Source organism: Pteronotus mesoamericanus, unplaced genomic scaffold (genome assembly GCF_021234165.1).
Source record: "Pteronotus mesoamericanus isolate MK-2021 breed Mesoamerican mustached bat unplaced genomic scaffold, CSHL_Meso_final contig_269, whole genome shotgun sequence".
NCBI lineage: Eukaryota > Metazoa > Chordata > Mammalia > Chiroptera > Mormoopidae > Pteronotus > Pteronotus mesoamericanus.
Genome location: NW_026555114.1, coordinates 1,141,177 through 1,158,715, shown reverse-complemented (window position 1 = coordinate 1,158,715; position 17,539 = coordinate 1,141,177). Strand labels below are relative to the sequence as shown.

The 17,539-nt window shown below is 55.6% G+C and overlaps 1 protein-coding gene across 1 annotated transcript; it reads right to left on the bottom strand.

Moving 5' to 3' along the window:
• Positions 1-1,854: 1,854 nt before the first annotated feature.
• CA4 (carbonic anhydrase 4) lies at positions 1,855-11,215 on the bottom strand. The gene is made up of 8 exons (XM_054574810.1): positions 11,064-11,215; positions 6,626-6,676; positions 5,213-5,368; positions 4,374-4,519; positions 4,180-4,263; positions 3,869-3,932; positions 3,543-3,709; positions 1,855-2,603 (listed from the first exon to the last, which is right to left on the bottom strand). The coding sequence occupies exons 1-8, from the start codon at positions 11,122-11,124 to the stop codon at positions 2,409-2,411; spliced, it is 924 nt and encodes a 307-aa protein (XP_054430785.1). The 5' UTR covers positions 11,125-11,215; the 3' UTR covers positions 1,855-2,408.
• Between the last annotated feature and the right edge of the window lie 6,324 nt (positions 11,216-17,539).

Here is a 17,539-nt window from a genome sequence, read left to right as displayed (position 1 = left end):
TGGGCCCACTTTCTGAACAAGGGGGCAACCGGCAGCTCCCCACCCTCTCCAAGAGCTGTGTCAGGAGCCAGAGGGGTCTACTGAGGACGGCGGGGCTGCAGGAGGGAAGAACTTACTCAGAGGAGGAGGCTCCCAAAAACACACAGTGAGGACCGCCCAAGAGTCTCAGCCTCGGGGTGCAGGGCCAGTTCCAGGGGGGTTGGCTGCACAGCCCTGGGGTGACTGGCCAGGAGTGACCTTGCTTTGAGTGGCGTGCTGACAGCGCCTGCTCTGGCCTCCAGGTGCGGGGGGGCAGGTGGAATGCTGGGAGGAGGCGTGAGCCCTGGGCCCTGGACAGGCTGTGACTATTCTGGCCCCCACCGGCCTGGTCTATTATTATTATTGCGGGGTCAGGGGACAGGGAAGGGTGGGGTGCCTTCTGCCTGGGGTTGGCGAGGCCAAGGCTCCCCAGTCCTTTGCAAAGAGCTGGGACTTCCTGGTTTGGCTGCCATGCAATTCACTGAATGTTGCCTTGAGGGCAGGGGCTGGATGGGAGGTGGGGGTGGCAATGGGGAAGAGGGGAGATTGGGACTCCTGAGAGCCCTGAGCTGGTTGGGGTGGCGGGGGGGGGGGTGTGCCACTTAGATCTTAGATCCCTTGCAGGCTGCGTGGGAACCAAAGAGAACAGGTTCAGTGTCCACATACCCCCTGCTGACACAGGCTGCCTGCTGTTGCCATAGTGACAGCAATACCAATCTCCCTCGCCAGCCACCCACCGCTGTGTGGTCACCAGTGAAAGGAGGGGGTGCTTATTCTTGGTCACGAAGGGGAAAAGGGAGGGGGAAGGTCGTATGGAGGGGAGCAGCCCTTTCTCCCTCTTCCCAGGCTTAGCTAGGAGTGGTCAGGGACTCTGAGGGTATCAGGGTGGGTGAAGGCTTAGGGGTCACCTCCTCCAACCAGCTCCCCTCTCAAGACCACAGCAAGCCAGGGCTCCTCACCCTGGGTAATGGGATCACTGTGTCCTGCCCACTGCAGACAGTGGAGCCAGTGAGAGAGGTTGTCCCCATACCACCCCGGCCCTGGACCTCAGTGGGGGCAGGGAGGCGCCTCTTCACCCAGCAAGGCCCATTCTTGTCTCCTTCCCTGAGTCTCAAGGTTCATGCTCCTCCAAAATTCAGCCCTGCTCTGCATGATGAGGCCTCGGAGCCTGGGCCCCCCCACCCCTGGCACTGGGGGCCTGGCCCAGCTTGGGGTCCGCCAGAGGAGCCCTTATTTCCTTCTCCCTTGGTTTCCCAATCCCTATTCCCCATGCATCCCCACCTCGTCTCACTCCCTCTTGGGTCTCAGAGGGAAAAGCCTTCAGGGATGCACTGAAGGGGCGGGAGGAGGGTGCTGGGAGGGCTTCACTTACAGCTCCCAAGTGCAAGGGCCTGAGAGCCTCAGATACATCTCTTTTGACCTGTCAGCAACTGGACCATTGCAGCAGCCTAACTGCCCCCTCTGCTCCCTCCCCCACCCTGCAGCCCCTGCTCCACAGAGCAAAGATTCTCTGAGGGCTCCCAGTCTCCCATGCTCAAGCCTGGCATCTGTACAAGATCCTACTTCGAGCCCTCCCCACCCCCACACACTGCCTCTTCCCTCCCCCCACCCCCCCCACCCCCCGCTCCCTTTTCTCCTCCTCCTCTTGCTCCCACCTGAACGCTGGCTGGCTCCAGATGGCCTCCTCCCCGGCCTCCCTCAGGTCTTCCGGATGTCCCGTCCCATTGAGGCCTCCCCTGCCCACCTTCCCCTTCTGACTGAGGTTTCTCCAGAGCACTTACAGACAGAAGCCTGATAGATTGTACAATTGAGTCTATTTTATTTATAGTATCTCCCTACTAGGCTATGAACTCCAGAAGGGCAGGCATTTTTGTCACATCTCCAGTGTCTAGAACATAGACACTCAAGAAATATTTCACCAAATAAATGAACTCCTTGTCACCCATCTCATCTAGGCTGTACCCACACATACCCCGCGCCCTCCACCCCTAGCACAGAGGAGAAAGCGCCGGCCAGTGTCTCAGCCGACGGCCACGGCCACTCTGTGTGGCCTCCACCCAGCCTCTCTGAGGCGCTGGAGCTCCAAGGTGCCTTCTGCATGTCACCACGTGGGGTGTAGTCAGGGAGCTCACAGAGGTGGGAACGGGTAACCCGCAGTCCCTGTTCCAAAGAAATCTCCAGGCCCCAAGGTCCCTGCCCCGGAACTGGGATAGGTTGAGGGAAACAGGGCAGGGGTGGTGGTGGGAACTAAAACCAGACCTGAGAAAGGTATCTCCAAAAATATATCCATCTTTTCATCGTCATCAAAGTCCAGCCTGGGAAGCCTGAGGAAACAAGGTCCAAGCCCTCTCGGGTCAGAGATCAGAGGTCAAGCGTCCAGACGTGAACCATCACCGGAGGAAGCCAGCCATCAGGCAGCTAAGCGTGGGGGCCAGCAGAGCAGGCAGCGGCAGGGGCAGCAGCTGTCCTGGCGCCTGGGACTTGAACACCAGGCGCTGCCCCCGGCGTTGTAGGGGCCTGACGTTGTCCGTCATGGTCAGTTTCTGCTCTCCGTCGTAGTACAGCTTCTCAGAGAACGCGAGGATCTGCAGAGGGACAAGGCTCAGCTGGCATGGGGCCAGGTGGGGCTGTGCTCCCTGCTGTGTGACCCCAGGCCAGTCACCGTGCCTCTCTGACCCCTCAGTAGCGAAGGGGCTCAGAATCCCTACCTCTCAGGCTTCAGTGCAGATGAAAATAATAGGAACTGTAAAGTGCTGGGCATTGGTGGGCGCTCAACTCCCTTTAGCTTCCCTGAGCCAAGTGGACGGCTTGGGGGCGTATGGTGACAACTACCATTATCGCTGTTACTAAAGAACAGTGGTCCTCAAACTTGAGCATTACTGCCACCTGGGGGGCTTGCTGGGCCCCAGAATGCCAGACTCCACCCCCAGAGTTTCTGATTCAGTAGGTCTGGGGGGAGGCCCGAGAATTTGAATGTCCAGCAGATTCCCAGATGATGATGCCACTGGTCCGGGGAACCACTCTTTGAGAATCATTGTCCTAGAAGAACATACCACGAGGGCAGGGACTGAGGCCCTTTTTACTCACTGCTGTGACCTGAGTCGCTTGTGTTATAAGGACTCCAGGACCACGTGAGGACTGAAAAACCTGTTTCCCTGTGATGGCTACAGTGATCCTCTCTCGGCTGCCCCCGGCCTACCTGGGCCCTCCAGGCAGGCACCTCTCTCCAGAACACAAGCCCTCCTGCCCTCAGCTGGCCAACATCCACCTACTTTTCAGGGCGCAGCCTGGAAGCTGTTTCCTGACACTCCCTGCTATGGCCTCCCCTCCAGCCCTTAACCCAGAGGTAGGACAGCCGGGGCCCTTCTTGTCTGACTCCTGCAGAGGGTGTCTGTGGATTTAACCCAATAGGCCCTCAGTTCCCTGGGGTGACCCCCGGCCCAGGGGTCTCTGGGGGGTCCACAGGGGCAGCCTCTGGGGAGCTGGGCAGTGGGAGGCTGTCGCCTCAGCCGGGCCCTGTGTACCTGGTCCCGGTGGAGCTGAATGGGGTCCTCAAACACAGTCCAGACAACCTTCTCATCACAGGGCGGTGTGGTGAGTGAGCCCAGGTAGCGGAAGTAGCGCCTCAGTTTCTCCTCCTCCGGGATCAGGTCGAACAGGCTGACGCCCCTTTTCATTGTGGTGTTCATCACTGGTAGGGGGTGATAAAGGATGCCGTCGGTGGGCGGGGGATTCCATGAGACACGGATCCCCCCTCGCACACTTTGCTCTGAGCCGAGCCCCCTTTGTAGGAAGAATTCTCCACCCCTCCCATCACCCCCCAGCCGTCCTCCTCGTCATCCTGACTCACTGGGTCTGGGAATAGCAGACAGTACTTCCACCAGGGGCTGGAAGCCGTCATTCTTGGATCCAGCCTGGAACAGGAGGGAAAGGGGCTTGAGAGGGGCTTGTGGGGAGCTCGTAGTGACCACCCATTCATTCTCCTGGTCTGGGGCGGGGAGGCAGGCAGCTTCTGGGACCGAGGCCCTGAGAGGCTCTGAGCTCCCCGCCTGGGCGTGTGCAAGTCCCCGAGAAATGGAAGTCGGGGCCTCCGCAGGTCTGGCTGGAATCCCAGGTCTCTGTAAGAAGCAGCCCCTCAGACCCCGGGGACAGGGGTCCTACCTCCACCAGGAAGGCCAGCACTGCTATCTCTTCTTTGTGGTCCTGGGCCTCTTTAGGGTTCTCCTTCTCATGTACTATGTGCATCTGGTGGGAGAGAGAGGCGGAGGGAGAACTTGGGGGGCTGGATTGCCCTTCTTGCCTGAGGCAGGGACACTCAGAGCCTGGCAAGGCACTGACCCAGGAGGGCCACTCACCTCCATGGCGAAGTGCTCCCCATCAAGGCTGTGCTCTGAGCCCGCGTCCAGCACCGTGGACCAGTGCAGGTGCAGCTGTTTGGCCCGGTACCGGGTGGCCAGTCCTCCTCCAGCAACTGTGGCCTCGTTCCCCAGCAACACCATCACTGAGGCGCACAGGAGAGGGCAGAGTCCTCGACCCACCTCCCCTAGCCTCTCCCCTAGCCTCTCCCCTAGCCACTCTCCCCGGCTCTGCCCAGGCAAGGCCTCTCCTGCCTCCCACCCTCCATGGGCTGTGGGCCTGGGTCTGGAGGGAGGAGTCAGGATGGGCCGTGCGGCCCCAGACCTTCCCCGGCCCCTTACTGGCCTCCCTGCCTGCCTCCCTCTGCACAGTCCCCACTGTCCCAACAGGAAACTCGGTAGGTCTCTACTTTGCTCCAGCCCCGCTCTGTGGTGCCCTGGTGTCCTCAGGGGAATGCCCAACCCCTCAGCCCTCAGCCGCCTGCCCCTGGGCTGGCTTGGCTCCTCCAGCGTCACTCTGTCCTCCGCCCACACAGAGCCACATGCGGTTCCCTGAACACACCAAACTGTTTCATGCCCCCACACTTGTGCACATGTTTTTCCTTCATTCTAAGACATCCAGACTGATCTGATGAAAGTACCAAAAATCCTGCTGGCGTGGTCTCTGCTTTCCGAAGCCCTTCCTCTTCCCCTGCCTTCCCTGAATTGGGCTTTCTGGTTTCTCCTCAGCAAACGGGCACCTGGGGCTGTGAGCCCTCCTCGTCCTTAGGGAACTCGGGGTCCCCGGACCCGGTGCCCGCGCCTGCCCAGGTCCTCTATCCTGCCCACCTGGGACCCACCTGAGTGCCCATTGTTTTGGACGGTCCACTTTTGCTTCTTGTCATAGCCGGAGAAGGAGAAGGGTCCCAGGGCTCTGTTCACCTGTGCCTTGGTGGTGACAATGTTGATGGGAGACTGGCGGTCCTTCTTGCAGTCTCCACCCCACCGGTCTGGCCCTGAGCAGGGAGAGGAGGTGGACTGAGTCGGGGTGCCTGGAGCCGGGGTGTAGCCCCCTCCGCTCCGCGGAGGTCACGCCTGAGCACCCAGCTCACAGACGGCGAGGTCTTGGGATGGCTGGCAGGCTGTGGCAGAGGTCTTCCTGCTCAGACACACGCACACCCTTGGTACGTGCGCGCAAACAGCAGGTCTGGCTGGGATGGCAGGGTGGGAACAGGGTGACTAGTTGGTGGCTGTGAGCTCTGAGGGAGGGGACAAGCTCATCGTCCTGGGCTGTGAGGGGAGAAATGTGGTGATAATATGCTTCATAACCTGTGTAATGAAGTTCAAAGAAGGTGAGTGGGAGGGCGCTGGGAAGGTGTGGAGGGGAGTCCCCGGGGAGGGCTGCTTGTGGAAGGACCCGCTGACCAGACACTAAGCACTGCCTGAGGCTGCAGTGGGGAAGTAACCCTGGAGGAGCCTGGCTCCCCAAACGCTGGTGACTCCAGCCCCTGCTGGGCGGGGCTAGGGAGTGGGGCAGCACTGTCCAGTTACCAAACAGCAGAGGCAGGAAGAAAGCAACTTCGGGGAAGTTGGGAAACTGGCCAGCTTTTGATTAGAAAGTGAAAAGGATCACTCCCGGGTTCACCTGCAGAAGAACGGGACAAAGTCTCCTTTTCCTGTTTTTTTAAATCATCACCCAAGTACTTTTTTTCCCTAGCGCTTTTAGGGAGAGAGGAAGGGAGGAAAAGAGAGAGGGAGAAAGAGAGAGAGAGAGAGAGAGAGAGAGAGAGAAATATCGATGTAAGAGAAGCATCAGTTGGTTGCCTTTTTGTTACGTGCCTCGACAGGGGATCAAACCCACAACCTAGGCATGTGTCCTCACCAGGAATAGAACCCATGAGCTTTCGGTCCATGGGATGGCACTCCAACCAGCTGAGCCACACCAGCCAGGGTCCAAGTCTCCATTTTGTTATGAGAAAGAGCAAAATGTATCTCTCTATTTGATGCTGCTGATGACATTTCATAGAGGACTCACTCTCTTGGTGACAGTGATGACGGTGCCAGGGAAGGCTCAGGTCACTCTGCATTCCTCGTCCCCTGAGCACCAGGAGAGTGTGTGTGTGTGTGTGTGTGTGTGTGTGTGTGTGTTAAGAGCTGATGTGACTGGGGGGACACCATTATCTCTCATCCTTCCCACCCTCCTTGTGTCTCCATTTCGAGCTGGATGGTCCCACCACGCAGAAAGGCCCGTCTCCAAGACTCACTGCACTTACCCAAACAATTGTTGGAGGCATTGGCTTGAATCTTGTAGCACCAGTGTGACTCTGCAGTGGAGAGAGGAAGGATGTGAGGCCTGTGTGTATGTGTGTCGCTACATCTGTGTACACACACGACTCCACGAGTGCACGTGAACTGTGCACTCAGCCTGAGCTCAGACCTCTGAGCACACACACACACACACACTGGGTGTGTGTATACACAGTAGGTCAGAGGCTGCGAATTTCCCTGAATTCAGAGTCCCCCTGGGGTTGGGGTGGGTGTTCCTGGGGTCTGGGAGGGGACACTTTGGAAGAACATTTGGGGTGGGGGAGGAGGCAGTACCAGCAGTCAGGCGGCAGGGGTCCCTGGCCTGTGACTCATCCGGCTGTCATCCTGCCCAGCACACTCATCCTCATGCAGGGGAGAGCAGCCACCAGCCCTTCCGGGGGCTCCTCCGAGGCTTCCTCAGGTCTGGCCTCCACACTCCCCATTCTTTGCCCATCAGCCTCCCACTCCCTCCTTCAGGCCAGACCTGGAAGAGAGGCTCTGGTGGGAGGAGAGGAGGGGGTCGGGGCCTGGCCTCCCCTCATGGGACAACAGAGCCAGGTTCAGCCTGGCTGCCTTCCCAGAGGTGATCACGGGGGTGATGGGGATCGCGCCGGCCCCTCCCTCTTGTTATTAAGACCCATTCTTGGCTAAACTTTCCCAGCTCCACAGAAAGAAAAACAGCCAAGCCTTTTCCCTGTTCCCACCACCCCACAGCCCTAGTGTCTGAGACCAGATAGACTCAGGTTCTAACCCGGGCTCTGCCTCTGGATAGAACCAGCATCTCTGACAAAAAGGCCACACCATGAACCTACCACACTGATGCAAGATGCTAACAACAGGGGAACGAGCAGGGGCAGGGGGAACGCAGGAGCCCTCTGCTTTCCACTCAGCTTTTATGTAAACCTAAACCTGCTCTAATTAGAGCCTACTGATTTTCTTTTTTAAAGGGTGGACAAGGCATTTGATCCAGAGCTGGAATTCTGGCTAAGTCACTGAATCTATCTAAGCCTCAGTTTTATCATCTGTAAAATGGTACTAACGCCAGTCACCTCATTTGAGGACGGTGGGGAGGATTAAATGAGATGGTGGGAGTATTGCAGGTAGCCTGGAACTTAAAGTCCCTGATGAGCCCTTTCCTTCCTGTTGCCTCGCTCCCTCTGCTCTCCTATAAGTGCGCAGATGGCCAAAGCCAAGTTGGAAAGAATTCAGGGATGAGGAAATTCCTAAGAAAAGCACAGCTTCCCACTCAGCCTGAGCTCAGGCCTCTCAGCATACACGGCTTCCCCCCACATTCCTGCCTGGGCAACCTCCCCAGCCCCCCAACCTCCCCCTCCAGTGCCACTCCTCTGGGGTTGCTCAAATGGGGACAGGGAGGGGAGGGAGCCATGAGAAGGTTAGGACCTCAGTAGCAGGAAGAAGGGTTTGAGGCCAGGAGTGAGCACCCACAGAGCCACCCTGGGCGTTTGAGTTTCCCAGCCCTTGATCAACCTCTTTCAGAGAAGGACAGTCTACCCCCTGGACAGGGCCCTGCTGCCCCTAGGAGTTGCTGCCCCTGGGAACCGTCATATGGGTCAACTCTGCAAGGCAGGGCGGCCCCTTCCTCTGCAGGTGGAGGGAGCTCTGAAGCTGGACCCCTTCGCCAGGCTTCCCGTCCTAGCTCTGCCCTCACCCAGTCACTGACATTCTGAGCCCCACGTTCTCCCTCAGGCAGAAGGAGCTGGTGGTGTCTGAGAAGACAATGGATGGGAGGCCCTCTGCACCTGTGAAAGGCTCCTTGTTATAACCCTCCTGGTCTTCCGCTCTCAGGGGTCCGGAAGGAAGAAGGGGCCTCCAAGGTCAGCCTGGACTGGAGGCCCATGGGAAGGCTGCTCCAGGGGAAGCCTTACTTAAACCAGAGTCCTGGGGAGCCAGCTCTGAAGGGTGGAACCCCCTCTGAGCCTCCCCAGGGATTATCTGGTTCAGGCTGAGCTTTTCTGAGGAATGTACTCTTTCCTGCCAGCTATGGCTCCTGCGTTTGTAGTGGTAACCTCTGATCCACTGCCGTAATCATAGAGACTTTTGACCTGCTTGGCCGAATGCTCTTGTAACTACCCTCTTCAGGAGGCAGGAGGCAGGAAAACACGATGCTGATGAGGCCAAGGCCAGGGGTCAGGTCTGTCTGTGGGCTGAGGACAGAGGGCTGGCTTTCAAGCAAGAGGTGGCCGGTCACACACCAGCTCGGGTTCCTGTAATCTTTCATGAGAGGGTTGCCCTTGCAGGTGACCACTGGCCCTCTGTCTCAGGTCACCTCCACAAGGGCCCGGGAAGGAGAGGGGCCCCAAGCTCCAGCTTCCGCCTAGTCCACCTGCCCCAGCCAGAAATGGAGTGAGAGGCCTAACGACCATGGCCAATCACCCGGCCACTGTTCCCCACCATTGGCTTTCCTTCCAACCCCCATTCTTTAGAGATTACTGAAGAATTTCTTTCTGATGGACCTTGCTCACCCCACCCTCCCACTCTTGGGGCAGAAGAAAATCCCGAAAACCAGCTCAGCAAAAGCCAAGTGTGTCCTGGGCAAAGTCTCAGCAAATCCTGGCCAGAAGGAGCCCAGTATCCTCTCCCCTCCTCTCTCCATGGCAGCAGATGCTCTGGGTACCTCGGTGGAAAGCCCAGTCATTTTCCAGCCTCCGTTTCCCTGGCCGTGGGGCCCCACGCCTGCGGTAGAACCATCACAGCCGTCACATGCAAAGTGCCTGCCATGTGTCACATACGCATGACACTGAGGACTTCCACCACTATCCCATGTGAATCCTTAAAACAGTACCTGATGTTCATCACTGTCCCTGTTTTGTAAATGAGAAAACTGAGAGTGACTTACCTAAGGCCACACAGCTGCAAAGCAGCCGTATTAATTGTAAAGCTTTTTTCTTTCTGCTAAGCCCAGCCCCTTAAGTAGGTTTCAAACGTCCAACTGTACCAAAACAAATTTTCACATCCTACTGGGAGGGGAGGAAGAAACTTCCCCCTACCCTTCTAAGATCGTTTGGCTGTCTAATAATCAAATAGACATGAGACAGATTAACAAGAGAAAATGACCACATCTAATAAGTATGGGCAGGAACCCCACACACATGAGAAGTCAGAGACGGGGAAAAGGAAATACATACGGCATTCTGAGCTAAGGGTGAGGTAAGGCACCTTGGAGCTTTGCAGGCGAGATAGGTCATAAAAACTCAATCTTGATAATAACTTATTATTGGCAAGGCCCTCAATTTAAATTCTTTAAGTAAGAGATAAAAGTTCCTCTATTGCCTTCAGCTCAAAGTAATTCACAAGCCAAGAGGCACACTTGGGGAGGCCCGTTCTGAATCCCTTTACCGCCTTTTCTCTTTCCTCCTCTCTAGGGACTTGCTGCAAGATGCCCCTCACCCAGCCCGCTCCGCACCCCAGGGGCCGGCCAAGTCTGTCCCGCAATCGCCACCCACTCTCTCCTCTGCTGCTGAGGTCCCCCCACCACTCACTCCATGACCCTAAATGGGGAGCATCTAGCTCTGGAGAAGGGGTTTGGTCAGGCGCGCCCCAAGGACCATGGGAGGGGTAGTTGAGCTGGGGACTGGCGGATGGGGGTTTCCTGCGACGGAGATGGGCCCCCGTGAGGTCGCAGGAAAGGTGCTCCCCGAATCCCTGTGCCCAGCCGCTGGAAGCACCTTCAGTTCCTTATCAAATATTAACACGTCTCTCCTGCTACCTCCCACCCAGGAGAATAATTAAGAGCTTGGCCTCACCACTAATCTTTAAAGGAAAATCACCCTGGCCGGAAAGACCGGCTCAACCGGGGACCTCGGGTCTCCTGGTGCCCCCAGCCAGGCTCCCAACACAGCGCTGGGGGGGGGCGGGGGGAAGGTGAAGGAAGGTGGCAGCCCCCAGGGGTAAGGACCCCAGGTTGAGAAGCGGGGATGCCAGGGCCCCGCCACACCCAAGTTGTTGCCCTTGCTCTGGGCGGAGGAGGAGGGCGACCATCCTGCACCCAGCCCCAGCCGGGCGGACAGCGACCCCACGGACAAACTGGGGAGGACCGGAGCCGCGTGAGACGCCAGAAAGGAGGAGAGACGGAGGCGCGCGACGGAGAGGGTCAGAGAAGCATCCTTCGCACGGACCCGCACGCTCGTCTCGCCACGGGCCGCCGCGCGCACGCTTTCCCCGCACCGCACGTGGCCGTTCGGGTGCGCACACAAGGTCGCCCGCGCCCAGTCCGCCCGCAGCCTCGCCGCTCCCGGCGCACACGAAACCCCGGACGGGCGCGCCGCCGGCGCGCACTGCTGGCCGGCACTGCGGGCCCGCGGGCTCATCCAGGGCCGGGGGCGCGGGGCTGGGGGCGCAGAGCAGGCCACCCGAAGGGCAGGGGGCCGAAGCCCAGGCGTTCACCTGCGCGGGCCGAGGACCGGTAGGCGACGAGGGCCATGAGCACCAGCAGCAGCCGCCGCATCCTGCGCAGGAGCAAAGACGCTAAAGACGCCGCGAAGCCAGGGGTCGCACACCGAGAAAGTCGCCGGGGGTGCTGCGATCCTGCCGGCCAGGGTTTTATAGCGGAGCCGCGACGGGGGGGAGCCCCGACCGCGGGATGCGGGTAGCGGCTCCACCCCCTGGCGGAGCCACCCCTCCTCTCGTCCTGAAATACACCGCTCCCCCCTCCCCGCTCTACGCCAGAGGCCCCCCGCTCCGACTCCGGTCCTCTCCCCACCCCCACCCCCGCCCCGTTCCACGTGGTCTCTGATTTGGGAACGGGCTAGCGATATCGCAAGGTACTTGAGCCACAGAAGGGTGGGTGCCTGGATTCCTGACTTTGAGTCATTTTGGCGCGGACCGCTGAGCGGCCCTCTCGCCTCGGGAGCGCCGGCCGGCCGGGCCTTGGAATGGCCAGAGACCGCCTTGGAGGGTTGGAGGGACGCGCGATGGTGTTTGTTGAATCCGATGTCCCCAGAAAGAGGGTTTTCTTCTCTTATTCAGGTGGTTGCCGCATATTCTCTCATTTCTTTTTCTGTTTCCTCCCAGGCTGCTCCAAACTTAATTTCCAAGCAGACGAAAGACCCTTCTTTCAACGTAGAGTGAAGACACCCCTAAATTACTGTGAGTGGTTATGTGACGCCAGAGCAAGGAGGGTTGAAGGGCTAGAGCCGAGACACAAATTGCAACGGGGCTCAGTGGGAGAGAAACTTGTGGGGTCAGAGGGGAGGGGTCGGGTCCGGTTGAGCGCCCCTCCACCCCTTAGAAGAGATGGGAAGAAAAGAGATGGCGTCTGAACGGACCCCTAGTTTTCGCATGAGCCAGGACAGGATCTTCAGCCGAGTTTAGGGAAAGAATCCCTTGAAGGAGGCCCTGGCATTGGGGGCAGTGGCGCGGGGGTGGGGGACAACCATAGAGAGGAAGCTGCCTCCTGTCTCGGGAGGGACGCTGAGCTGAAGTCCCCTGCCGCGATGCCTCCGCTCTTTCATGGCTCGAGGGACCCTCCGTCCCACATGGGGTGGGGCGCCTGTGGGACTTTGGGAAGCTCAGGCTTGGGTGAGGAAGAGGGATGGGGAACCAGGCAGTGGTCCTGGACCCCCTCCATCGACAGGAAGCCCCAGTTTTCTGGTCTAGTCGCTTCCCCATCCATTGCCAACCTCTCAGCCCGCACCAGCCTTTGAACCTGGGCTGGGGGCCTCTGCAAAGGGGTTGCCTCCCTAAGAGCTGCCTGGGTACAGGGGCTTCCTCCTTCAAGAGCGTCCTGGCTGACTCCCCTCCACCCCCCACCTCCTGGCCCAGGATCACACAGCGCAGGCTGCAGCTTTGATCTTACAAAGGCAGGAGCACTCTGGTCAGGCTTAGGGCCCCATTGTCTACACAGCTTTAGACTTCAACCAACAGCCTGGGACTGTGACCAGGGAGGGATTCTGCACCACGGGGGTTAAGGGGCTATTGATCAGTGACTCTGAGATCCACTTCAAAGTCCATTGCATTGGCCACCCCCTGGGGGGGCATGTTTGAGAGGGAGAGCTGCCCCCTAGGTAACCCTGCTCTTCTCAGGTCAGTGTACGCCCTTGTGTGTTTTGGGGCCAGCAAGATGGGGAAGGAGAGCCAGGCCCCAGTGCAGAGGGTCCCTCTGAGGGCCGCGGAGGAGGTTAAAGGTGGGCGTTTCCTCAGGAGGCGTCTTAATGACGGACACCACAGCTGTTTGAGATGCCGGAGGTGAGAGCGGCTCCTGCTCCATCTGCCATCTCCGACTCCAAGGTTACCCAGGGTTGGGAGGCCCCCACTCCTGGTTTGAACATTCCCGGCCTTATCTCCCAGCCCGGACCCCTGTCCTGAGCTGCCGTCTGCCAGTCATCCATCACTGCTTCTCTCCAATGGAGAGGACAAGGCCCTCATTAGAGCAGGGATGGCCCCAACATAGCGCTGTGACTTACAGAGCTCCTGAAGCTGCCAGCCCTGCCCTGTCGCCCAGCCCTGCGGCGGACTCCTTCCTCTTATGCTGCACAGTTTCCCCAAGACCCTGCATTCAAGCCTCTGCTCTTCCTCTGACTCAGGGATGGCCTTGGGCAACTTTCCTACTTTCTGCAACTTCCTTATCGGCAAGGTGGAGATGATAGTCTCTGCCCTTCTGATCTCTGCCAATAAACAGTTATTGGGCTTGCTGTAATCCAGCGCCTGCTCAGCCCAGACTTTCACAACTGGCCTTGTGGTCCCCTGGGTGTTGCACCGACCCACTGCAGATGCAGAGATGAATCAGCGATCATCTTCAAGGAAGAAGGCAGGGGGCAAACCAAAGGGTTCTGAGGTCAGGCAACCAACCAACCCTGAGATCACTTCTGGTTCCACCCACTTGTTCTGTGGTATCAGCAGAGCCTCAGTTTCCCTCATCTGTAAAATGAAAATTATACCCCTATCTTCTTCATAGGTTCCTGTGAGAATTCAGTGAGCTAAAGTCTGAGGAGAGCTGGTCCATGCTGGGGCACATCAGGACACATGACCATGACCTCTAAGTGGAGGTCCTTTCACCTGGATTAAGCATGACCCTAGGCAGGTGTCGATGTGGTGCAGGCTGTCAGGGGACACTGGGCTATGCCCAGGGAGGGGCCCTGGCGTCACGGCTCCTCCTAGACTTCCAAAACCTAAGGAGGGGCAAGCAAGGCTGAAGGGCAAGAGGGAAGCTCCAATTCCATGGACCCGGAAATGTGAGATCGGACTCTGCCCTTCCAGGGACTGGGATTTGGCCGAGTAGGGCGGAGCCACGTATCTCAACACTGCACTCTTGGTGTTCATAGGTCTAGAAGGTCTAGAACTAACTTCTAAATAGAAAACTATGCCTGTGTTCAGGGAGTTCGGTGGTCAGATGGAGCATACAGCAAAAGCTTTGAATGGGCTTTGGAATAAAACTGCCCTGGGTTCACATCCCAGCCTCAACCCTTACCTTCACCCTCTCAGGCTCAGTGTCCTGATCAGGAAAATGGGGATAAACACAGCACTTGCCTCCCCTGGGTCTGTTTAGGATTCAACTAGATGATGCTGGGTAAAGGGCCTGGCGGAGGGCCAGGCACTTAGCAAGTGCTCATTAAACCCCAGCTGTACTTGTTGGCTGTCAAGGGCAACAGCATAGGCCCATGATATTACAGGTGCCCAAGGAAGTGGCACCTGAATCAGCCAGTTGGTGGGGAATCGAAGAAAGTTTCCTGGAGGAGGTGAGTTGAGTATTAGGAGACAAGCAGTTAATCCCAACAAAGGAGGGGAATCCAGGCAGAGGAAAGAGAATGAGAAAAGGCATAGATGGGGAGCGGGTGGATAGGAGCATCATGCGAGAGGCAAGAGCGCTGAAATGAACCTGGAGAGGAATGTGGTACCAGGTGGATAGGATTTGTCTGTTGGGATTCGGAGGTTAGACTCATCTTTCCTTGATGACGTGTGGATATCAAGATCCTGATTTTATAGGCCGGGAAACATCCTCAGTCACTTGGCTCTAGAAAGGGACGGGGGAGAAAAAAAAGAAAAGGCCAGGGATCCTCACCTATTTCTCTGACTTACAGAAGAGGAAGCTGAGGCTCATAGAGGGCAGTGCTTCGCCCAAGTTACCCAGCAAGGCGAGAGCAGAGATGAGATTTGAACCCTGGTCTCCTGTCCCCGCTCCTCTAAGCCATGCTCTTCCCATGCCATCTCACTCCCCGAAACATACACACCTTCCTCCCATTGGGACTCCCAGCCTCCATCTCCCCTTGCTTTCTGCAGAGTCTCCTTTTATTAGTAGATGAGTAGGTTTGTGGAGACTCCAGTTTTCACATCCTTGGATGTTGAGATTAAACCTGCATGCAGAACAGGATTTAACCAGTAGCCTCAGCCTCACCACTCCCCAGCCTGGACCTCTGCCATATTCTAGCAGAGACCAGAAAGCTCCTTTCCTGCCAGCATCTGTGGAGGCTGCAGTCCCTCTTCCCTCACCTTCACATCTACCCTCTTTCTCTGACCTGCAGAGAGAATCCTGCGGGGAGCAGAAAGAGGAGGACAGAGAGAGCTGGGTGTGTCAGGCGGGCGGGGTAGGGACTTCATTATTAGAGGGGTTGACAGGAACTTCTGCCCCTGAACATTTTGAAATAATAGCAGCAGTAAGAAGCATGGAATAATCCAGTCCTGGAGATGGCATATGTTCTGTTCCTGCCCTGCAGAGTTCAGGAAAACTCCCCCGTGGCTCTCCCCTCCCTGCTCCTCTCTGCGTCTAAGTATCTAAGGCATAGGAGCCCAGGCTCACACCAGCAGGAGGCTGAAATCAGGACAGAGCCTCCTTGTATTTTCCAAGTGTATTCATTTCATTCTGGCTTTGTGGTGGAAGGACCTCTAAAGGGGGTGATGAGGATGGAACCAGCGGCAGGAGAAAGGGGAGGGCCACACAGGCCAAGGGGGTCACTTATTTGGAGAATCTTCCTGTGCATCAAAATGTGCGGGTTCCATTCCCAGTCAGGGCACACATACCTAGGCTGTGGGTGCAATCCCTGGTCGGGGCGTGTATGAGAAACAACTGGTTGATGTTTCTCTCACATCAATGTTTCTCTCTCTTCCTTCCTCTTTCTCTCCATTCCTCTCTCCCTTCCTCTCTCTCTAAAATCAACAATCATATACTTACAAACAAAAAAGCCACACAGGCAGCCTTAGGGGGAAAGAGAACAGCCTCTACTCCGTGAATGCTGTGGCAACAACCTCTTTGGGTGGGTGGGAGTGTTGTAATTTCTTTTTTCTCTGATTATCTGGATAATACCTACTCAATGTAGAATACTTGGAAAGAAGTGTTCTAGGGGGAAAAAGTCACCAATAACATTATCTTCTAAATGCAACCATTTTATAATTTGATGTATTTTTAAGAAAAAGAATTTAAAGAAAATAATCAATCACTCCACCTTAATCCATCTGTTTAATTTTTCCATCTTCCCTTTTACTTTTTATCTATATGCAAAACACTATTGACATAGTGAACAACTTAGCATCCTGTTTTTTTTTTTTTTTTAAGATTTTATCTATTTTTAGATAGAGGGGAAGGGAGGGAGAAAGAGAGGGAGAGAAACATTGATGTGGGGAAGGAACATTGATAGGTGAGGGGAGTTGAACCAGAGACCTTCTGGTCTACCGGAGTACGCTCAGCCCACTGTGCTACACCAGTCAGGGTGTGTCCTGCTTTTTCACCTTGACATTCTACTGTAAACAGGAGTAAGTGTTAACCTCACAGCCTTCACAATTGTCATCTTGTTGCTTCACAATGTACACAGTGTTTAAAAAAACAAAAACAAAAATATGTAGAAAACAAAATTGGCCCTGGCTCGTGTGGCTCAGTGGATTGAGTGCCGGCCTGTGAACCAAGGGTGGCTGGTTGGATTCCCAGTCAGGGCACATGCCTGGGTTGTGGGCCCGGTTCCCAGTAGGTGGTGTGTGCGAGAGGCAACCGCACATTGATGTTTCTCTGCCTCTCTTTCTCCCTCCCTTCCCCTCTCTCTAAAAATAAATAAATAAAATTTTAAAAAAAAAAAACCAAAATTGAACATAGTAAATTTGAAACTGGGGTTTTAAAACAATTCCCATCCCCCACTCCAACCTCCTCCCACCTTTTGGCAACCATTTTGTTCTCTATATATGGATGTGTTTCTGTTTTGTTTTTTTATTCATTTTTTTTTTAGATTCTACATTAGTATTTGTCTTTCTCTGTCTGACTTATTTCACTTGGCATAATGCCCTCTAGATCCATCCATGCTGTCACAAATGGCAAGATTTCATTCTTTTTTGTTGCTGAATAATATACCATTGTCTATACTCATACGTACAACCTCTTCTTTATCTATTCATCTATTGATGGACATCTAGGTTGCTTCCCTATCTTGGGCATTACTAGTAATGCTGCAGTGAATATAAGGATATGGATATCTTTCTAAATTAATGTTTTCTTTGGATAAATACCCAGAAGAATAATTTCTGAGTTATGTGGTAGTCCTATTTTTAAATTTTGGCGGAATCTCTGTATTGTTTTTCAAAGTGGCTGCATGAATTTACAATCCTGCCAACAGATTAGGAGGGTTCCCTTTTGTCCACATCCTGGCCAGCACTTGTTACTTAATTTATTGATGACAGTCATTCTGACAGGTGTGACATAATATCTCATTGTGGTTTTAATTTTCATTTTCCTGATGGTTAATGATATTGATCATCTTTTCACATGTCCATTGGCCATCTGTATGTCCTCTCAGGAGAAATGCCTATTCAGATCCTCTGCCCATTTTTTTAAATCAGGTTGTTTGAGGGTTTGGTGGTTTTTTTTTTTTGTTGTTGTTTTTTGTGGGGGGGTTGATGTTAAATTGTATGAGTTCTGTATATATTTGGGGGTTAATACCGAAATA

Bases quoted from the DNA above. Each gene is read 5' to 3' on its own strand.
- CA4 (XM_054574810.1), bottom strand. From the start codon at position 11,124: ATGCGGCGGCTGCTGCTGGTGCTCATGGCCCTCGTCGCCTACCGGTCC. The intron at 5,369-6,625 runs GTAAGTGCAGTG...CTCCCTGCTCAG, and splicing joins TGCCTCCAACAATTGTTTGG to GGCCAGACCGGTGGGGTGGA. The intron at 3,710-3,868 runs GTGAGTCAGGAT...ACCCCCTACCAG, and splicing joins GTCTGCTATTCCCAGACCCA to TGATGAACACCACAATGAAA.